Raw genomic sequence first — 23,141 nt, forward strand, 5'->3', positions numbered from 1 at the left:
ATAGCGACATCGTGTGAAAATGTCAATTGCGGTTGCATGATTTTCACAGAATGATCAATGTTTAAACCCCTGATTTTCCCTGCGTGATAAAGTCCTATGATGGAAACCTATTGGTTAGAGTTAGACTGATCCATATCAACAAACCAATTCTAGCAGTTTTCCTCTCTACCAGGATCTTTGTAAAATTGATGGTTCTTGACTGAGCATTCGAACCATCCCCAAAAATAGTTTTTTGTGGGCTCATGGCCACATAGTCTGAAAAACCTAGAAAAAACTATGGATGCCGGCCATGAAAGCCTTTGACTTCACATCCTCCCAAAATTTGCAAAACCACAGAAATAATTGACAACACCATGTTGTTTCTAGGTGAATCCATTTCCTTCCTGGCTACTGTGAAGATTGTAACTAAACCCAAGGGAAAGGGAAAATATGTGGCAGTTTATGTACGTATTTAAATATCTCTGTCCCCTCCTATATCCAGAGTTCCCAGGAATGGGAACAGGCAATGAAAGCAATTTTGAAACAGTCATAAAGCATAAAGCCTCCAAAATGACCCGAAGCAGCTTTATTTTGGCCTGTCTGTATGGGGCCTTAGTTGTGTATGTCACAACTATTACCATTACCTTCAGTGACAGAAAGTAAGACACATGGTGCACCTGACACAGAGATGGGTTATTCAAATATGTTCTCAGTCATATGGGAAGCTGGTCAAGGATAAATGGCTTTGAATAACTGAAAACACCATACAGATGTACTTGTGGAATTTCTAAAAGAGTCCTACCACTAAGCAATAGGACTCTTTTGGTCATCGACTGTAATAATAAATTTCATTAAGCAACTGAACAGTCCTAATCCTCTCCTAAGAGGTTACTAACCCAGGCAATGCCATCTAACTCCGGTAAAAAATTTCCAATATCATTTTATAATTAAAAGTTATCACTTTTAATGCTTCTCTTGGTAGCTGATAAGATGCACAAAAGCTGCAGATGTTCAACTCTTGAGTCGGGTTTTGGGACCCTAGTACCAGTGGGTTGTTTCTGCATAGATCTAAATGGGCCAAAGCAAAATCGTACAATTTTCCAAACTGCTAAATTGGGATCTGAAACAAATTGTGTGTGTGTATATGTGCGTATGCACGTGTGAGTGCGTGCATGTGCACATTCTCAGGAAAGGCAACGAAAAGCAAGGACATGCGTCCTGGGCCTTCAAGGTGTAGTACTCACTATTGTCATAAGAGGGCTCACTTGCCATTCTGTTTAATGCTATTTATTTTTTGAATTATACTTAACAGCTTTCCATATACTTGTGCCTTCCAGATGTTTTTGGTTACAAATGTACAGTAGTTTGGGAAGGCAACCTGCTACTTTGTGTGAGACTAGAGGCAAAGCCACTAAACTAGAGGCATACCAGGTCTTGAAAGAAGGTCCCCACAGCTGTCCTGTGGATGCAGAAAAGTGGAATGACAATCTTGTTTTGCTGACCTGTGGCTAGAGAATTGCACTAGGGATGGGAGGCAATCCTTGGCACTCAGTCCCTTCCTTCGTCCCCTCTGCCATTTAATAGCTGTAGCAGCAGCCCCCAAGGCTTGATGCCTGCCAAGGGAAAGGAACTGCATGGATGAACACTATGCTGCACCTACCTGGATTTCCAGGATCTCGGCTCATGTTTCCTGATATCATGTTGCCTACAGAAGGATGGCTGGGTGAGAAATTCCTGACAGCATCCTTCTGTCAAACAAAGGACTATTCTTTGGAAGTTTTTCAAATGAAAGGTTACCTTCTGTAAAAATGGACATGTGGCACTGGGCACCCCACATCCTGGCAAAGGTAAGAGTGGAGATAGAAAGCTTTTAGGTGAGGAGTGGCTTCCTGGCATCATTCCTTAAGCATAACAAGAATAGGTGCAAGTAATCTGAGATGTTTTTTCTCCAAACTCTGTTTATTCAGTGGTTTAATCTTTGTTTGGAATGCTTCCTTGGTGCTACATGAACGAGATGCAAATAATGGCACTGGGAACATAGCAGGCCATGTCTGAACAATGGAAACTACATTTTAGACAGCCATGTATGTCAGCACAATTTCTGTTTTAGGAAGAACCTGTGGCAAATAATGGCAACTGAATGCAAAAGAAAATGGACATAATGAGGAACATGTTGACTTCCAGATGTTGTTGGACCACAACTCCCATCATTCTTGACCATTTCCCCCTGATGGCTTAGGGTAATGATTGCTTTACTTTGGCACCATTCTTTTGCAGGAGTAGAGGTTTTCTGCCCCTGCTATAACAGGTTAGCATGTTGGCATTAAAATGTTGCCATGTCTTTTCTCCTGTAGGGTTGAAAAAATGCCATTTGACATTCCCTTTTGAAATTATGATACACAGGTGAGTCATGTTGCCAGTTTTGGAACTCCTACTTTTAAAACAGAGGTTAGATATATGAGAATTAGATGTCTCTTCTTGACCTCATTTATCTTGATCACCACAGTTGTTTTGAGAATGTCATTCAAATTAAAAAAAAAAAGGCAAAGTCTAATTAATGAGAACGCTTTTTTTCGGGATGGGAACTAAGTTTTCTAGATTCTGTATTGAACAGAACTGCCCCCTGCATCCCAAAGCAACCTCCAACATTTTGGTCAGCAGCACTCCGTTTTAAAAGTATATATTTTAATGGCAGTATTTTCATTTAAGTTTTGTTTTGCTTTTTCCCATTCCTGAGGACCACAGACCCTGAGATCTGGCATTCCTACATTTGGGGTGGGAGAGATCCTTTTCTTTCTTGTATTTGGCCATTCAGCTGGGAAAATGTCAACCTCAGCATAAAGGCCAAAAATTGACCTAAATACTCTAAAGGCACTAGATCTCATTTGATCACGGAAGTGAAGCAGAGTCAGCCTTGGTAAGTACTTGGATTGGGGGACCATCAACAAACACCAGGTGCTATAGGTTATATCTCAGAGGAAAGAACTAGCTAAACTATCTCTGGATATACCTTGCCTAGGAAAACCCTGCAAACTTCATGCAGACACCAGAAGTTGACAGATCATTTGAGGGCAGATGAACATACACACACGAAACCAAAAATAAAGTATCTTTTCACAGACATACCATTTCTGGGAAATGACTTTGTTGAAAGATCAACAAATCAGCTATTAGGAAACTTTTATCCATGACAGTGGATGAGAGCCAGGGGCACATTTCAAATGTTGTATGCAAAGTCCAGTGAGATAGACTTTCATTAAACAAACTGAGCTCAACAACATCTTCTGGTAGCAGCTGATAGTGTAGCTATTGCGGTAGCACTCCATTCTCCCACTGAAGAGACCCTGGTCTCTTTCAAACTACACAGTTATAGCAATTTGATGCCAATTGAACTGCCATAGCTCCATCCAATGAAATCTGGGCACATGTAATTTTATGAGGTATTAACAATGCTCTGACAAAGGGTTCTAGTGCCTCACCAAACTACAAACCCCAGGATTCTGTATCCAAATCCTATAACTGTAATGTGACAAAGATCTCTGACTGAGTGCTAGGTAAGGTTGACAATTAATGACTAAACCTTATTTATTTATTTATTTATTTATTTATTTATTTATTTCCCACCACGTTTACCCCAGAAAGAGGGAAAGATTTTACAGTAAAATATAAAAACTATCAAAATTATCTAGATAAAACTGTATTAAAATGAACATAAAACCAGACAAAAGTTAAAAACATAACTAAAACACCCCATGTAAAAATCATCCAGTCGTGTTTATATATTAAAAAGCCTGCCTAAATAAAAATTGTTTTTGCTTTCTGGCGAAAGGCAAGCAAGGGAGGGAGTTCCAGAGAGTGGGAGCAGCCACCAAGAAGGCTCTTGCTCATATCCTCACCAAGCAAACCTATGATGGTGGTGGCACCAAGCCTTCTCCTGAAGATCTTAGGACTCTGGCAAGTTCATATAGGGAGATGCAATCTCTCAAATAGTCTGGACCTAAGCCGGTGTGTAGGGCTTTATATGTCGTAACCAACACTTTGGAGTTTATCACACGGGAGGAATTTCTCTTAATTTCGAATGAAAAGAAAGTGGGGCCAGAATGCATTTATGTGAATTCGCTAGTTCAGCGAATTTACATGAATTTGAATTGTGTTCGAACTGACTTCCCTTTGCCCGAAAATAGCTTGCCATTGCCCAAAATTGTGTGTGATCACCTCTCACGCATTAAAGTGAAACCCCATGATTGCGTTCGGACTGGCTTCCCCTTGCCCAAAATTGCGTGTGGTAGTCTATCACGCAATAACATTAAACTCCATGATTGTGTTTGGATTGCCATTGGATTATACTTCCAATTTCCCATGTCTGATAATGTCCATTCTGCATTCCTTCCATTGGTACTCCTCTAGATTTAGACAGGCTTTGGCACATAAGATGGTCTGCTAGTCAAGATGATTTTGTGTTTGTGTGTGTGTGCATGCTTTCAAGTCAGCTGTCAACTTATGACAACCCCATGAATTTCATACAGTTTTTAAAGGCAAAAAATTGTGGCTTGCAAACTCCATCGTCTGAAATATAGCCTACAGCACCTGATATTCATTGGTGGTCTCCCATCCAAGTACTAACCAAAGCTGATTATGCTTAGATTCCAGGATCAGACAGGAACTGGTGTCTTTAGCTGATCTTAGAGGCTATTATTTATTGCCATGTTTTTAATACCTTGAATAATGATACACATTTTAATCTATATTTTATTGTTAGCCACCTTTAACACTTTTGTTGGCAAGAATATGAACAATCAATCAGTAAAAGAAACAAATATGACACCTCCACATCGTGCTCCTCTCTTGACTTAGGTGAGGAGAACGTAGTTAATCTGGGGTAAAAGTGCACCCATCACCCACAGGAAATCAGGACAATGTAAGTAAATATTAGCAAACGCATTCGAAGGCTAGGCTAGAACTAAGGTCCACTGGTTTTCTGGTGTTATTTTGGACTCACATAAAGGCAAATCAAACAATAAGCTAGAGATGGAAGTTCTGGGTATCAGTCATTCGAGACATGAGAGCAAATACATCCTGTTGACTTGTGATGTGTCAACCTGCATAACAACGACAAGGTCAACAGCCTTGTTTTTATTTTACAAAGAAACCAGGAAACTTTACTTTTTCTGACAAACAGTTCCCAATAAGATAAAAATTAAAGAATGCATAGACAAAATTTCAAAAATATAGACTCAGGTTGATAGGGAAAATATCTGGACACACAGCAACAGATATCCTCTATGGTTTCCAGAGGAAGACAGCAGCATTGCTCTGATAGATCAGAGGTGAGAAGCACCCAGCCTTCCATATCTCCTTGGCTGCAATAGTAGGTTTGCTGCCCGCCAATAAATAGACAGTGGAGCATGCTTCAACATACTGTGGCAAACATTGTGGAAGAAAGGACTGATTTCTTCTTTTCACAATTTTCAGAAAAGAGATGCACTCATGCAACCCCAGGTTATTGACATATATGTCACCAACATGTTTCCTGCAATTTAGAAATGATTATAACAATAATTGGTGGCGTTCAGTTTCACACATCCATCTCTTTTTGCCCCATTACTTTCATCCACTCTGAAATATCCAATTTTTGAAATAATCAGGTGTGATATATGAAATAAAAACCAAAGATTCTACTTAATGCTGGTGAAAACATGAAGCCAGTGTAGTTACATGGGTTTAGCTTCACAGAGAAACATCCTGTATATAGGGGTAATGAATACCTTTTTGTACAAGTATGTAAACAGTGCAGTCCATGGCCTAACCAGGAGTTACACTGGCACAGCACCCTCAAGAAGATCCCAACCAAAAAGTATATCAAGTAATTTCTCAGGTGTGCCATTCAAGATGAATGTACCTTCCAACGTATCACATACCAAAGCCGGAATACATGTGGCCAAGCAACTTCAGATAGTGGTCAAGATGGTAAACAACAATAAGGAAAAACAAACAAGTTAGGAAAAGCTGTAGCAGTTTGCTTTTGCCTGAGATTACAGGGAAGGGCAGGATCTACCCCCCTGCTCAGTGAATTGAGTGCAAACTGGTTTTGCACTCTGAAGTCAGTTTGAAGCAACTGAAGTAAACAGAGGACAAAGAGGAAAATTGGGAAGAGGAGAGAAAAGCTGGGACATTTTACAAGCAGCTGAAAAAGTGACATAGGATTACATGTGACTGTCCCCTTTATTTGTCAAGGTACAGAGTTATGAACATTTCCTGATTTGATCAAGGAGCTGGAACTGCCCATCTATTGAAGTTGTGATCTGTTTATCACGAAAGATGTGCAAAGAAATTCAATAAGATTAAACTGTTGAAATTGGTTGTTTGGCTAATGTCTTTCTTTTGTCCTTTATGAGAAATGTTTGCCCTCCCTCTGTAAAGCTAGGTGTGGGTGAAGGGGGGAGCATATATATGTACACACACACACACATCTCCATTACTTTATTTGGAATACACAACAACCAACAGCAAAGGCCTCATTGGTCTCTTACACAAATTAGTTCAACTGAAAACAAGCTGGCAGCATGGAGACCCTCTGGGCCTTCCTCCTTCTGACAGTGGGTAAGTCTCATATATCCAGTCTTTTTTGTATTGGCAGTTCTCTTTGTAAATGGGAGATGAAGTCTGATTTTAGCTTGATTGTAAGTAGACTGAGAATGGGATTGATTCAATGTGCTCATGATTTATTACAGCTATCTTCGTAAGGAAATTTCAAGATAAACGTATAGGGTTGGATCCTGTTCTAGATGAATGCTATGGGGCTGGTAGATGAATGATATGAGAAGTATCAGGTGCTCTAGGCTGTATTTAAGAGGAAGGAACTGACAAAACCACCTCTGAGTATTCCTTGACTAAGAAAACCCTATGAATTTTATGGGGTCACCATAACTCAACAGTTGACCTAAAAGCACATATAGACACTAAGGGCACAAGTTCAGTAACAATATTGAGCTACTGTCTTGTTCTTTTTCTCAAACCAGCTTTAACTCAATAGATCTCCATGGAAGTTACTGGCATAGCAAGAAATAATATGTGTGTGCATGGATTACAGATCTGTCTCTTTGTTGTTGTTTTTCTTAGGATTAGCACTGACTTCTCCTGTTGAGAACTCAAAAGGTAAGATTTGGTTGACTGGAGAACCTGAATTTGGGTTGCGGTATACCAGAAGACCATAAAAGCATGTAATATTGGTATAAAAATGAAGTGGTATGAAGGTAAGTAAAGTCCAGGAGACACCTAGGGCTCCTGTGCCTCCATGTGTACTACTATTATAGTCAAAACAGGATGCTTAGATGTTCGTGTGATAATGTACTCCACAATTAATGCGCCTTAGATGTTAGGAGATCCTTGTTGTAGTACTGGATCCAGGGCTCACAGGTTCATAGCACAGGGATGTTTCGATTAGGAGGGACTTTGCCATCATCTTCCATCTCCCTCAGGTTTTTCTGTTTCTCTTGTATAAACCTAGATGTAATTTTCATAGCAGCTGAGGGTCTAGCATCAGTTTTTCCTAGTAACAATATATTATGAACCAGCCCAGCCTAGGCCTAATCCAATGCATTACATCCCTCTGCAAAGTGGTGTTTTGTTTCTGGAAAGCTAATCACTGGCCAAAACACTATGTAACAAGCCATTCTTTCCTATTCTAGCATCATTGATGTATCCTTATGGGATAGACCAGGGAGACACAAAGAATTCCAAGTCAGATGATGGGACATCTCCAGAGATCACCATTCCAGTGCCCTTTACCTTCTATGGCAAGAAATACTACTCTCTTTATGTATGTAACACTTGGTCAGAACAACCCTGCATGTTCCTTTACTAGAAGGCAGGTTGGCACAAAATTCAGGTTGCCAGTCCCACCTGTATCTTTGCTGATGTACCTTGACCCCTTGATTTTTGCACATCTGTCAGAAATGAAAGGCAAACTGCTTTATCTGATGAAAAGCTTAGGGCAGCTATTTTTGTATCTCCAAAGAAACTAGAAGATATTAAAAGATGCCAACCACAGCTGCTGGCGAAACGTCGGGAATAAACTCTTCTAGAACATGGCCTCATAGCCCGAAAAAACAACAACACAAATAACTATAGATATTAGCAGAGATTATAAAAGAAGACACCAATTTGCATATCCTTATTGATATATACAGGCAAAATTATCTTTAAAAGCCCAATGCATTTAGCCTTGCCGCAGATTGGCCTTCTTCATCTCCAAATTTCTAGCGTTCCAGAGTGTGAGACACTGAAAGTGGTTTACATCTAGAACTCTTGTATTTGTGATGTTCACAATCCTTTGGTCCTTTTTGCCTTCTTATTTTCTTTGAATGATCAAACTGTATTTATAAACACTTAAACGAACTGCACTTAAATATTTAAGTCACCGAAATGCTAGAAATCTGAGCACTGAAAGAAAATTTCATTGGATATCAAATTCCTCTTTGTATCCTCATTTTGCCCCCCACAACTACACTCCGGCTACTCATTGTCATTCATATCTTCTGTCTCTTTTCTTCAGGTAAACAATAATGGTGTGGTCTCCTTTGGTGTGAACGTTTCACAGTACACACCGGACCCTTTCCCCTTGGACGGTGGAACTCCCTTTGTTGCCCCATATTGGGCGGACGTTAACAATGTTATAGGTGGGGATGTTCTGTGGAGGCAAACCCAAGACCAAGCAATGCTTAGTCGCTGCACTGCGGACATCAATCTGAACTTCCCCGAGATCCCTTTCACAGCTACCTGGACCCTCATTGCGACCTGGGACCATGTGGCCTACTTTGGATCAGTTTCAAACAAGGTAGGACTTTCACTGACCTGTATGCTTTAGCTGCAAAGTTTAACTGCTTTCCTAAGCATAAGAGAAAACATATCCATGTGGCAGGAAGAATGTATTAGTCGTCCAAATGCTCAGATTGGCCAGGGAGGAAGAACTCTAGAGCCTCATATAAGATGGCCACTTACATGTTGCCAAAAAAGGAGTCCATGCATCAAGAATGTTTGCATACCGTCTAGCGTTTCACAGATGAAAGCTGGGGTACATGTAACATCAGAGTGAGATCAGTATGGGAAAAGGTTATTGATAAGAAAGAACACACAAGCTAGGAGAGGCTGCAGCAGTTCCCTGTTGCCTGAGTCTACTGGTAAAGGCAAGATTCTTCTCCTCCCCACCACTGAGTTAATTGAATGCACACTACTTTTGCACTTTGAACTCAGTTTGCAGCATTTGGAGTAAGCTGAGATCCAAGAAGGAAAGTAGAAGGAGGAGAGAGAAACTGGGACATTTTAAAAGTAGCTGAAAAATTGGAACTGCAGAGGATTAACTAGGGGTATCCTTGCCAAAACGGGACAGTTGGAGGGTATGGTGTTGCACAAAATATTTACTTCTAGTTTATGTATATAGATGTACATTTAAAACTGACGAGTGAAAATACCCAGATGTGCATGGCTTCGGACACACTATTCCTCCCCCAGAGATCTCACCAATCTCTGCTCTTTCCTTTCCTTGTTGGTTTCTCTCTTCCTCCAGTCTTGAACCAGCATCCCCTGATCCTCTACTAAAATTGTCAGCTGTGTGTCTCTGTCTGTCTGTCTGTCTATCTATCTATCTATCGATCGATCGATCGATCGATCGATCGATCGATCGATCTATCATAAAATCATAGTTGGAAGAGACCACAAGGGCCATACTGTCCAACCCCCCCCTCTCTCTCTCTCTCTCACACACACACACACACACATATATATATATGATGGAGAGAGAAAGAGAAGGAGATCATGAGATAGGACAGCAATGTGACTCTTCCCAGACCTTCAATGTTCAATTCTTTGCTTTTGTCACAAGTACATTATTTTGTTATTGAGGGGGGGATGCCCTTGTGATCCGTCTGCCACAGTTTTCCCCAGTCGAGTAGCCTCCAGAAGTATTGGACTACAATTTCCATCATCCCCAGCAAACATGGGGAAAGCTACTTGCTATTTTTGTGTGACATCCAAGTCAGAGCTGCTAAACTAACCACATTGCAGGGCAGTCAAAGATTATCTCCTTGTGCTTTCGTTAGCTTCAGAGTTGCCCAGAGGTCTCTTTCCTCCTTGCTGCAGGTCAACACTTTCCAGGCTGTCTTGATCACCAATGGAGAACTATCCTTCATCATGCTGAACTATGATGAAATTCAGTGGACCACAGGGACAGCAAGTGGAGGGAAGTCTAAGACAGGTCTTGGTGGAACCCCAGCTCAGGTAAGACTGTCAAGATCTCATATTATACAGTACATGGGCAGTTTGGGATCAAAGGATCAGTGCAATAAAGTGATCATGCTTCTTTCAGAGAAAGAGCATTAAACATTAATTTAATGCCTTATATTTCAGGATGTAACAATTGGTGTAACTGACTATAGTGCCAGCCCAGACATTAGGCAGAGTGAGGGAAATGTCACAGACCGCAAATACTTCAAGGCAGCCCCACACCAGTAGATCTTCCTGAGCTGTTAACCTTTTTCATCAGTTGGAGCACATAACTGGATTCCTTAGGGAAAATGGAGGAAGCTTACTTGCTCCATGCCAGTCCAGTTGGTTTAGATTGGGAATGAGGAGTAATGCTATTTTTGCCTTTTTCTCAGACAAGAAACCGTTTTAGCCCAGCTCTGTTTCATAGTAAGAAACAAGAGGCATCACTGTACATGATGTGCTTCCAGCTGTACATCCAGCCCTGGTACCTGGGAATCACATGTAAGCTACCTTACTAGTATTATAAGCAGTAGGCTATGCGTTGATAGAAGACCACACACAATTTCGGGCAATGGCAAGCTATTTTCGGGCAGTGGGAAGTCAGTTCGAACGCAATTCGAATTCATGTGAATTCGCTGAACTAGCGAATTCACGTGAATGCGTTCTGGCCCCACTTTCTTTTCATTCGAAATTAAGAGAAATTCCTCCCGTGGGATAAACTCCAACGAATTTAAAAACAGACAAACAAACAAAGCAGGAGGAGATTAGCCCTTCATAGGATTTTCCTTAGGACTGGATTGTGGCTTTGGTGCAGCTTCCAGACTCTTAGGATGCATGCATCATTTAAACAGCATACCTCCAAAGTGACCCGAAGCAGCTTTATTTTGGCCTGTCTGTATGGGGCCATAGGCTCCCTTGGTTTCAGTGTATCTGCCCTAAGTATTACCAAAGTGTAAAAAGGTAAGATGAAGCAGCTCAAAATGCCACATAACCAGTCAAAAATGAATTTTTCTTTCACTGTGAATTTCTAAAACATATGACTTACATATAGCTAGTGATATTTTACAATATAACCCATTGATTTGTGCCCTGTGGTGGTTAAAATCCATTGAAAACGTAATATGCTGTGTTATGGTGGATACAAGGTTTGCTAGCGATGCTGTAGGATTGGGTGGTTCATGGTTTTTTCTCTTGGATCTCCTCCCCAGGCTGGATTTGACAGTGGAGACAAAATCAATTATTATAACATCCCTGGTTCCCGCACCCCTGATATCCTCAAAATTGCAGAAACCACCAACGTGAGAAGGCCAGGGCAATGGATGTTCCAAGTTGATGAATATGTGGTTGGAGTCACCACAGAGGAAAGTGACTGTTTGGAGTAAGCATCAGATCATCTCTTTTCATTTTGGACTGCTTTGTGAAAGGTATATGTAAACCTGAGTTCTCTACATTTTGGTTGTATTTTCTAAATGTTAGAAAAAGAGGAGGGGGTAGAAACGTCTAAGGAAGGACCTATGGGCATGTACAGCTCCCAGACCCCCATAGTTGCCCAGCTGTAAGACCCGTGAGGAGGAACCTCCTGACAGTAGCAGCTGTTTGACATTGGAACACACTCCCTTAGGACTTTATCACACAGGGAAGATCAGGGGGAATCGGGGATTTAAACAGCAATTATCCCATGCAAAACATGATATCGTGCTTAAGATTTTCACACACACCGCTACTAAACAGGCAATAAAAAGCAACAAATCATTTTTGGGATTTCCCCATGAATGATTTATTGTTGTTTATTGCCTGTTTAATAGCGACATTGTGTGAAAATTGTGTGATATCGCGTTCTGCATCGGATAATCGCTGTTTAAACCCCTGATTTTGATTCTTTTGTTCTATGATTCTGTACAAGACACAATTATAGCATTGTTATTTCACTTTTACTGTCATAGGACATTACTACATGCAGCCACATTCTCATAGATACTACTTCCAGATAAATGTACAGGATTTCAACTTTATTTCATGAACCAAGGGCTCTATTTAAAATATATGTGAGCCTGTACAGACAGACAATAAAGCTGCTTTGGGTCACTTTGGAGCTATGCTGTTTAAATGATGCATGTGTCTTAAGAGGGCAGAAGCCGCACAAAAGCCACACTCCAGTCCTAAGATGTGTGTGTCATTTAAGCAGCATAACTCCAAAAGTGACCCAAAGCAGCTTTATTTTAACCAGTCTGTACAGGCCCTGTAAGATTCAAAAAGTGCTGCAGGGAGGGAGGATGCAATCTCTTTTCTATTTGCAATGTTGCTGTCTCTTTTCACTAGGTGACACCTCTTCCACCAACTCAAGGACCTCATGTTCATCCCCAGCATGGAGACAGTCTGTAGCAACATGCTTACAAGATCTCTCTGCCACCTGATACAATCAAGGAGGTTTCTGGAGCTACTGTCCATTGTAGTGTAGCAATAAACAATTGTACTCACATTGATTCTCTCCCAGATCCATTTCCTGAATGACAGGAGATGGTCAGGTTGACTGATAAAGTGCATGACTATTAGAATGTGTGTGTTTGCATGTGCAAGCATGTACACAGGGTTTTGTTGTTGTTTTTTAAAATAAAGAAATTTGGCCCACAGCACCAGGTATCCCTAAGCAGTTTCCCATCTCAGTGCTAACCAGGGCTGACCCTGCTTAGATTCCGAAGATCAGATGGGATCTGGTGTCTTTAGGGCAATTAGGCACCATTGGAGGATATACTACAGGCAAAAGGGATGTGGAACGGTGTGAACACTCTGTCCACACAAGATTAGGTTTCAGGCTACATCTGTTTTAATGCCACTGATGTGCTAACATTTACATTGCAGAGCATGTCAAGATTAGGCATACAGAGCTATTGAGTAAAGACCAGCGCAAGCTGTACAATATAAATATGAGCCACACCTCACAGGTGATGATATGAGCTGCTAATGAGAATCTGTGCTGTCACCATATCCTTTCATATCTGACAGGTTTGCCATCTTGAAGTGACATTTGAGTCCAATGTTTATTAAGGTAAATAGTGATGTAATGCAGCCAGGGATTGCAGGACTAGAGTGACACAAAATGGGACTTTTTGATGGTGGGAGAGTAGATAAAATGGCATACCCCAGGCCACATTATTCTCTCTGAACTTAGTTCCACATCTTCCAGGAGTTAGAAAACAGGATGCGTATCCCCAACCACAATATATTGTTATTATTCTTGATATTAAGCAGACTATTTGGAAGTATCTTGGCAATTAAGGTCCATTAATTTTACAAAAGAGCTGCCTTTGGTGGATAAAATTGCTAGAACTGGTTTGTCAAATATGGATCAACACAACTGCCTGAATTTTTGGACTCTCCTTGGGAGAATGGCTATGAGAACTGTCAATATGAATGCTTGCACATTACCATTTATCGTTACACCACTGAAAGCAAGAAACAAGCAAGTGTCTCAGTCGCACACTGGACATAAAAGGGAGAGTGGGTGTCCACAAGGTATTTCCAAAATGGCTTTGTGAAGAGAGTCTTGTTCACATGTAAACACTGGAAAAAATTGAAGGAAAATACCCATCAGATTATTAGAAATTCCCAGTTTGAGGGTTGTGTCTCCCACAATCCAGCCCTTTGTACTACAGAAACTAGTGAGTCATCTGCCCCACACAAGATGTAATTTATGGCCCACTTGGTCACGCACCATTCAGCTACAAACGATACATCACTTAGGATGTAATACTGTTTCAGTTGAAAATTGAGATCGACTTTGGGGGAAAAGCCAGGTTGCTATTTGTAATGAGGCATTGCCACTTCCAGGATGCTTAGAGAAATGCAGTTTGAAAAAATGGGAAGATGTCCATCTCTTTGTCTTTATCCATCAGCATCTCATTATTGGAGCAGGGGCTGAGGCACCCCATTAAGAACAAAAGCCTTTATTCAGTCATTTTCACCCTCGCTCGTTCAGCTGAATGGGCAGAAGATGCGGAATATCAACTGGCATAATCATGGATATGGTATCTTCTAAGGAAATAACACACACCAGCATGTGTTCAACAGATTTGTAATACTCTCAAGACTTTAATTCAAAAAGATATTGTTACTAGAAACACAATTAATACAAACATGAGTCATAATATTGTTGCTACTTCTACTACTACTACTACTAATAATAATAATAATGCACACCCCAATGATAGTTACATATGTCTGCCATCCCCAGTGAACTACATTCTAGTTCTGTGTGGAATACATGGCCCACAGACCACATGTAGCTGGCTGGAGCACATAAAGCTTAGGTGGTCCCATGAAGCCCTTGCCCCGGTTCCATACATTCCAGAATGTTGTAAGTAAAAAGTTTAGCTTAAAAAATAATAATAATACATCCATTGATTTTGCCTAACCTTGCACAGTATCATGGTTCTTTACATCATCTTAATCCCCTTCATTTAGACTTGCTGTTGTTTTTCATTTGGGAAAATGAAAATGCTGGGAGAGTTGGAAGCCCGTTGTTAGGTGCTGGAAACATACTAAGCCACAGGACAATAATTTGGGCTAAGTCCCATTGCTAGTCCCTGCTACTGTGAATCCACTGAATTGGCTGCTGAATGGCAAATCCACACCTATGTAAATCTAATTGATTTAGTGGGTCTGTTTTATTTCGGACTAGCAATTGGATCTGAACCAAAATTGAGAACTTCTAAACACCAAGATTGGTCAATAATGTGCATAATCCAGTATATTTCTCTTTTATATATAGTTGTAAAACGACTGGGTATAATTTCCTGAATATCAATTCATCCTGTGTATTCATATTTTTTTCATGATTTTTTTCTTCCTTGTTTCTTTTTCCTTTTATCCTTTATTCCTTTTTTCCATATATATATATATATATATATATATATATATATATATATTTCTTTATAAAAAATTGGTTTTTAATTTTAAAAAGCAACCCCATTTTTTGCTTTCCCCCCCCCCCTTTTAAGAGCTTCCATGTTCTTAATCTGCTATCTAAATTTTAGGCAAAATATTCAAATTTGTTTCAAAAGCTCCATTCTGCATTATCTTTGGTTCATAGATACATATTTGATATTTTTGCCCTTGGTGTTTTAGTATGAGACAGAAGAGTTAGTTTGAAGGAAGTTGGGTCCAGAGAGCCTCAGGATCCTTGGAATCAGCTGTCTGGCTAGTAGCATTGATGGGGGTCATGTTCTGATAAAGCACCACAACCTGAAGAAAAGACAATGTGCCACAATGACTTGACTGCTAAGCAGACATTTCACATCTTTCATCAGTGAATATTTAGAGTGTCCACATAAAGCATTAAAATATAAAATTTATTTAAATAAATAAATTAAGCTCTGGACCCAAACCATGGCATTTTATAGGACATATCCATTTTGACTTGTAACAAACTCCTTACTACAATGCAAGAGAACAGGCCCTGTTCCTCGTTCTTTGTCTACTTTGACTACTGCACTCCACTCTGTTTTAAACATTACCGTTTCAGAATAGGCATCCCGGCACACGGTCTTGCATCCAAAGGCAGCAGTTGAGATGGAAATGCAGAACTCTAGGATGATGAAAACCAGGATAACAACTTGCATTCCACATAAGGTATCCTGCCAATAAAGCATATAAACCAGCAAGGGGACTCATTTTTCTTTCAGTGGTTCGTGTAGCTATACATGATCAAGTGACAAAGAAAGGATCAAAACCCAAGTTGCACTGGACATTCATGGTACTCATCCTAGGATGGTGAACAGCTGGAGAACAGCTAGGGCTGCAAACATTATTTTGTGACAACGAAGCAATAGCCCAACCAAGGGAATTTCTCCGCAGTCTCTCTCTCTCTCACACACAAACAATACTCCCTGGGAATTTCGAGACTAAACAAGACAGTCTAACGTGATTGCAACCCACAGAGTGTACTTCTTTAAGAGCACTGAAAGAAAGAGAAACACAAGAGACGTAACTGCAAATGTCCATTTGGACAAGCAACCCATAGACTATTCCTGAAGGGATATGTACTTACATAAGAGATGACTTTAGCAAGACACTCCTCTTCAGCGATTTCATAGTGCTCACACATATATGAGTCATGCCATCGCGGTGTGGTATATAACATTGTTAAGGAGAGGACTACGATCGAAATGCCAGCTCCAACAGCGCTCACAACATTCATTCCCAGCATGCCTTTCACCTAATGTGACAAACAATATAATGTTATTTCATTAAGCAATATTATGACTCAGATTCAGGAACGGCATAGACATATTTGCCTGATATCTTCCCTGCTGCTGGACCACCTAGAAATAAAATCCTCTGTGCTTTTTTTGTAGACATCTCTTGATAAAGAAGAGAGATCCTGAGCAAATCATCATACTGTACAAAGCACTAGCAATAGCATTTACATTTCTATACCGATTCATACTGAACTAAATAATCTCTAAACATAGTTTTTTGTGGGTTTTTCGGGCTATGTGGCCATGTTCTGAAAGAGTTTATTCCTGACGTTTCACCAGCATCTGTGGCTGGTGAAGATGGCAGCCACAGATGTCGGCGAAACGTCAGGGATAAATAATAATAATAATAATAGGTTTTATTTATATACCGCCCAATCACTGGGAATCCGAGCGGGTTACAATAGAGGGGATAACAGACAGTTCCCTGCCCACAGGCTTACAATCTAAAAGACACGACACAAAAGGAGAAGGGAATGGTGAGGGGGGGAGGGAATCAGGTCCAGCATTCTTCTCTCCCTCTGAAGGCCTGGACCAAAGCAGATGGACCGGAGGGAGGGCTCTTCTTCTTCAGGCTAGCCCCTGATGGAACTGGGCTAGCCTTCTCTCTCCCTCAGAGGCCGAAAGAACTTCTAAACGGGATCAAACCGGTTTATTGCTCCAGTGTGGTGGCTGCAGCCTGAGGGGACCCTGGGCCCTCCTCCTCCTCCTCCTCCCTGGGGCCCTCCACTCATAAACTCTTCCAGAACATGGCCACATAGCCCGAAAAACCCACAAAGAACTATGGATGTCAGCTGTGAAAGCCTTCAACTTCACAGTCTCTAAGCAGTTTATAACAATGCTCCATCAATCATTAAAAAAAAAAAAGTGAGCCATGGACTTTACTGGATCCAGCCCCGGAGTTGCTGAGAGCTCTCTTGCATCCCATCCCAGCAGATTTGGGCCAGCTGTATCTAATGAACTATCTGCTGGATGATAATAGGGATATACAGTCACCCCTCCTTTTTCGCGAAGGATTCATTCCCTTTTGGTATCTCAGTCATGCCCTCCAAGCTTCCCCACAGGACTACGCCACTTTCATTATGACACCATTTGCCGTTTCCCTGTTTTTGTGTGGGTTTTTTACCATTCTAAAATACTGAAATGCCAGTTGCAAGATGTAATTGGCAGTAAGAGCTGTAAACTGACATGTTGAGGTATTTTTGGTCCTACTTTTTGTCTTTGGGATTACTGACCAGTGAAATGCAGCTTCCCAAAACTTCTCCAAAAGAACTGAAGTACTCCCCTGGCAAGCTTCTTTTAAACAATTTTTGCATTTCTCTATACTCTTTTGCACTACTGAATACAAATAACTGGTTTGTATACATGACACACACTGGTGGAGAATGAGATATGGGATCAGGATGTTTGTTTCTATTCATATGTAACAAAACCACTCACATTATTAGTTTACTGACCAAGAGATAAACTAGAGACAGAGCTTTATAACTGCCACACAGATTTATAATTGTGTTATCTGTCTGAGGTTTGTTTTTGTTCTGATAGTACCTGCCAGATTCCATAAAGAAATCCACAAACTGTCTCAAGATTTACCCATGATGTTTCAAAACACAATATCAGGTCATAGCAAAAATGACAACCTACATTTCAATGAACTGTAGTCTGTCTCAGTGGAACTCAACCTTGATCATCCAGATGTTTTTGACTTCATCACCCAGAATCCTTGTCCATGGGCAATGCTGACTGGAGTTTCTACAGCTGAAGTCTAAAATATCTGGACTACCAAAGATCAAGAACCACTGCTGCTTCCTTGGCTCCATCACAGTCATATCACACATTCCCAAATAGGTCAATTACCAGTGACATCTTTGGATTCCTGGCAGCTGCCACAGACAGAGATCCTGAAATGATGTACTATAAGAGATAAAATAGAAAGTCAGAAGTGGCAATGAACAAGATTCAAGTGACTGTCTTATATCCCTCCAATTCTCTCTACTAGATCCTAATCAGATTATAAACCTGAATGTCATCCGAACATTTCTCAAGGTATGGCACTGAGGGCGCCTTATGTATTCCAATGGACAGATCCCTCTTACTCAAGAGGGACTAATTAATTTGTCCATGGAAACACTTCTTAACAGCTGGATCAGTGAACAATTGGTGCTTTTCGTTCCTAGATGCAATATAAAGCCATGCCCCCTGGAAGATGCTGTGTAGACACAAGCTCTTGAGAACATGATCAGGGGATGGCATTAGTTTGGCAATCGTAGGTCTAAATGAACTGTGTAAAAACACTGTTTTCATATGCTGTTATGTAGAATTACCAGGACTCCAGTCCAGTATGGTGTACTGAACAAAAAGTGTATTTCGGTGATGTCCATCAGAATCCCAAAAGCCATTCCAATAATTGCTATGAGTATCTGCGTGATCTGAGAAGACATAATGGAAGAAGTTGGTTTTGGATAAACAAAATGATCCATGAAGGATAACCAGTAATTTAAATATGAAATTAACAGAAATATAAATTGGTTGTATCTATAGCTCATTGCTTTGCTTCACTTCCAGTGCCTTTTGTTCAATGAACTCAAGGTACCTTCTATATCTCTTCCACATTATTCTCACAGTCTTCCTATAAAGTAGGTCATGCTAAGAGAAAATTGTCTAGAGGTCATTTTATGAGCTTTATGGTTAAGTAGGGTCTAGAACCCCAACCTTCCAAGTCTCAGTGCATCGTTCTAAACACTGCTCCACAACAGTAATATTCTCCTCCTATGTTATATGTAGCATACAGGTTGAGAGGCCCAAATGAAGCATAACGTGAAAGCATTATTGCCTTCATCTTGTTTTTCCCCATTATGCCACCAGCCACAATTGTGATGCCATGCACAGATGGCGGGAATCTTGGCAGACAGAAGCGTTTTCTTCACTACTGTAACTTCAGCACAAAGGCTATACTTATAACTGTGTGCATCTGAAGTCAGTGCATCCTTTTCTTAGTGCACAAGCAAAACTCCCCATACCTGTGCATTACATAGGAATGGGGTAGTTTGGGCAAACTGTCTGCAACAGCTGTTATTGATTTTTTTTTTTTGTTATGCTATTAATTATCTTATTAAGGAACCCCTCAGCTGCCCAGAAAATACTCTAAAAATAAATTGTTCCGAAAATAAATACTTGTTTCCCTATATGGTGTACTCACCCCCAGGGCTAATGGTTCTCCCAAATAAAACTTCTTCAATGGTCGTGGCAAGGAAAATTTTGTCTCATCACTTGAGGAAGACCTTGACAGCTGGGGCAAGACTGGCATCGTATCCATGCTTGGATTGGTACCAGGCTTCTTTTGGCTTGCAAAACAGTAACACTCCTGCTGTGCAATGGAAATGCGGGGAGAAAGGAATTACTATAATCTTTTGAAGAAACTCTCTTCCCAAATTCTTTTGGGATCCTTTCTGAGTCAAGAAATGTGGAATGACTGCACTTTAGTTTTCTTCTTATCAGCCACATAAGAAGGAATGAAATTCAGTAGGTATCCCTTTCCTAACATGGCAATGCACTGAGATATGGCACATCCTGAATTACTGTCTACCATAACCAGTTTAAAACCACACTGTCTTTTAAGCAAAAATCTCAGAGCTGAAATGGGAAGTTTCCATTTGCTCTACATTTTCTTATGATAGGAAGTTGGAAACATTCTAAGAGCCCCTGTACTTTAAGACAGTGCATTTCAAAAGATTTGATGTAGGAACATGGAAATTTCCTCTCCAAGGTGCCACAGGCCAATAGCTCAGGAACCAGCACTTTGAGTAGCACTGTGTTAAGATACAGGGGAAGCTGAACCTCTTTCTGGGTACTTGAAGGACTACTTGCTCCCTGCTATATGGCTGTTACAAGAATAGTATCTCTTTCAAGAGAAAAGTTAAACTGCAGTCTCTCCATGCTTCGTTTTCTGCTGCTGAGTGAACAGAGATTACATGTTTTAACAGATGTGGGAGTCCTTAAACCTTCTTCATAGTGATTCCAACAAGGCCTCCTACATTAAAGGACAAAAAAAATTATCTGCAGCACACTATACCTTTACTTGTGATTGGATCCAAGTAGGAACCTATATGGTGTATGGCTACCTCTGGGGAGATACTGGTTGGTTTGTATGACCAGGGTTGCCAGTGGATTTTTCATTATCATTATTATCATCCTATTTATTTACATCCCATCTTTTCTCCAGTTTGGGACTCAAGGCAGCTCACAACAGTCAAAACAGTTGCTTGTCTATAGAGAAAGAATAGGGAGCATGCCAATCTAATCTATCTAGAACAGTGGTTCCCAACCTGTGGGTTGGGACCCCTTTGGGGGTCGAATGACCCTTTCATGGGGGTCACCTGAAACCACTGGAGAACACCTATTTAATTACAGTTATGAAGTAACAACAAAAATAGTTTCATGGGTTTGGGTCACCACAACATGAGGAACTGTATTAAAGGGTTGCGGCATTAGGAAGGTTGGGAACCACTGATCTAGAAAGAGAATTCCAAAGTTTGAGAACAGACATAGAGAAGGCTCACCCCTGTGTTTCTACCAGGTATACCTGTGAGAGTAGGACAGAAAGAAAGGCTTCCCCAGAAGGGCTCACAACATGAACAGGTTTGTATGGGAGAATACGGTCTTTCAAATAACCTGTGACTGAGACATTATTGCAGGAGCAGCAAACCCATTATCAGTTTTGCAGTCATTTCTCCCATAGAAGATGCAGGTTGTATGGAGGGTTGGCTAGTGCCAAAACTCTTTCAGCAATAGAGTCTAGTACCTGGATGGCTCATGCACAACCATGATGCACAGCAGCAAAGCCAAAAGTGGATTTGCTGCTTCTGGGGTAACAGATTCACATGCCAACCCTGCGCATGGCAATACATTTATTGCTAAGAACACACCAAAGTCTGCCGTAATGGTGAATACAGTTTCAAAAGTAAAGTAACTGAAATATTTTGTAACAAATGCAATATCAGCAATAAGGGAAGAGTGGAATATAGATAACCATAACGGTACTGTATACACAGTGGTTATTAAAAAAAGAGATCATGCTTTTCTTCACGCAGTCCAAGGAAACTCAAGACTGCCGCTCTGTACTGATAAAAGAATGGACAAGGAGACTGATGCCCCATACAGACTGCCAAAATCAATCTGCTTCAGGTCACTTTGGAGGTATGCTGTTTAAATGTTGCGTGTGTCCTAAGAGTCTGGAAGCTGTGCCAAAGCTGCACTCCTGTCCTTAGGACTGGATCGTGGCTTTGACATGGCTTCCAGACTCTTAGGACGCATGCATCATTTAAACAGCATAACTCTAAAGTGACCTAAAGCAGCTTTATTTTGGCCTGTCTCTATGGGGCCTGAGATAGAATTTTAAAAGCGTTAAATGTGGCAAAAGTGTTACGATTGTATCTTGCCTTTCTGCCAAAAGAAAAACAGCAGTCATGACAATAAAAAGAAATACAATCAAAAATACAACACATCGTAATCCAAACATAATACTGGTTAAAACGGATTAATTTTTAAAAAAGAAAACAGCCATCACTTTTAGCATCATTTCAACTTTGTATTGAAATTACTGATATCAGAGTTTAGGAAGGCAGGGGCAAAACAGTATTCATCTTTCTTTTTCCTAACATTCCCCCCTCGTCTTTCCTTCTGAGGAAATGGCCACGCACTTATTCATCATCAGAAGCCCACAGATGAACACAAAATGTGGTTGCCATTGCAAAACATCTCCTCTCTCATTTCACCCCCATCTCCTGCAAAATGCCTCCAGCTGCACTTTAAAAGAAACTCTGTATGTAGCCTTTGAGGAAGAAACAGTGTCAGATAAATGCAGGCTTCAGGATATGAGAAGGCTCTAAAAACAAAGTATGCCAAAGTATGTTAAATGTATTACATTTGGGTTTTTTGGTACTGTAATTGTTTTGGGTTTCTTCGACTTAACATGTGCAGCAGGGCCCTCCATGTGTCTTAAGGTGCAAACCTGAGTGCAAACAGAGGCAGTGATTTTGAGCAGGGCATGCAACCTAAAGCAGCCACCACGAAAAGCTATGGGAGGTCTCTGGGAAATGGGAATCCCACTCATCTCTTTCACACTGCGCAACCATTATCGCTTGGGATGCGCTTTCAAGGTTCCTGGGATTTGTTGTCTGACTCACTGCTATGGAATTCTGGGAGTTGGAGTCTGTTGTGGGGCCCAGATCTGAGGCTCCGATCGGGGCCCCACAACACGCACCCAACTCCCAAATCCATAGCGTGTGAGCCAGACAAAGAGTTAAAACGGGACCAACCGGTTTATTGCTCAGTGTAGACAAGGAGAGGAAGGGGGGGAGGGAAGGAGGAGAGGAGGAAGGCTGCAGCCCTGAGGGGACCTGGGCCTCCTCCGATCCATACAAGATGCCCCTGTGTCCCGGGGAGAAGAAAAGGGGGGTGCGGGGGGGGGGGGCCGCTGGTGCGGACGCCGCCTCGGGAGAGCGTGGGGTCTCGCGTCCCTCGCTGCAATTCGGGGCCTAAGTTGGGTAGAGGTAGGGCCCGGGAGCCAGGAATGAAAGGGAAAGTGCTGCGAGTGGTCCCAAGACAAAACCCCTCAGTCAGGGAGGCATGATGACCGAACGCGTC

At 41.1% G+C, this 23,141-nt stretch overlaps 2 protein-coding genes across 10 annotated transcripts in view; one reads left to right on the top strand and one right to left on the bottom strand.

Moving 5' to 3' along the window:
* The first annotated feature begins 1,326 nt into the window (after window positions 1-1,326).
* LOC121915863 (sushi, nidogen and EGF-like domain-containing protein 1) lies at window positions 1,327-12,887 on the top strand. Of its 8 annotated transcripts, none has more exons than XM_042440443.1 (9): window positions 1,327-1,826; window positions 2,090-2,219; window positions 2,334-2,382; window positions 7,099-7,134; window positions 7,668-7,798; window positions 8,534-8,815; window positions 10,117-10,254; window positions 11,451-11,666; window positions 12,562-12,885. In XM_042440443.1, exons 5-8 carry the CDS (start codon window positions 7,676-7,678, stop codon window positions 11,622-11,624), a joined length of 717 nt encoding a protein of 238 aa, XP_042296377.1. In that variant the 5' UTR covers window positions 1,327-1,826; window positions 2,090-2,219; window positions 2,334-2,382; window positions 7,099-7,134; window positions 7,668-7,675; the 3' UTR covers window positions 11,625-11,666; window positions 12,562-12,885. The 8 variants fall into 8 exon arrangements, with proteins under 8 accessions (XP_042296377.1, XP_042296381.1, XP_042296378.1 ...); XM_042440447.1 differs by having other exon boundaries at window positions 7,668-7,775; XM_042440444.1 differs by lacking the exon at window positions 2,334-2,382.
* Window positions 12,888-15,157: 2,270 nt separating this feature from the next.
* Window positions 15,158-23,141, bottom strand: part of LOC121915864 (membrane-spanning 4-domains subfamily A member 4A-like) — an 11,049-nt gene continuing 3,065 nt past the window's right edge. Inside the window, exons 2-7 of one of the 2 annotated variants that reach the window (XM_042440449.1) lie at window positions 19,696-19,863; window positions 18,821-18,925; window positions 18,354-18,410; window positions 16,289-16,456; window positions 15,756-15,875; window positions 15,158-15,483 (exon numbers count right to left, since the gene is read on the bottom strand). In XM_042440449.1, coding sequence (XP_042296383.1) covers window positions 15,382-15,483; window positions 15,756-15,875; window positions 16,289-16,456; window positions 18,354-18,410; window positions 18,821-18,925; window positions 19,696-19,812 — 669 coding nt within the window. In that variant the 5' untranslated portion in view covers window positions 19,813-19,863 and the 3' untranslated portion in view covers window positions 15,158-15,381. The remainder of the gene's footprint in view (window positions 15,484-15,755; window positions 15,876-16,288; window positions 16,457-18,353; window positions 18,411-18,820; window positions 18,926-19,695; window positions 19,864-23,141) is intronic. The other variant, XM_042440448.1, reaches the window with a different exon arrangement.

Source organism: Sceloporus undulatus, chromosome 9, assembly GCF_019175285.1.
Source record: "Sceloporus undulatus isolate JIND9_A2432 ecotype Alabama chromosome 9, SceUnd_v1.1, whole genome shotgun sequence".
Taxonomy (NCBI): domain Eukaryota; kingdom Metazoa; phylum Chordata; class Lepidosauria; order Squamata; family Phrynosomatidae; genus Sceloporus; species Sceloporus undulatus.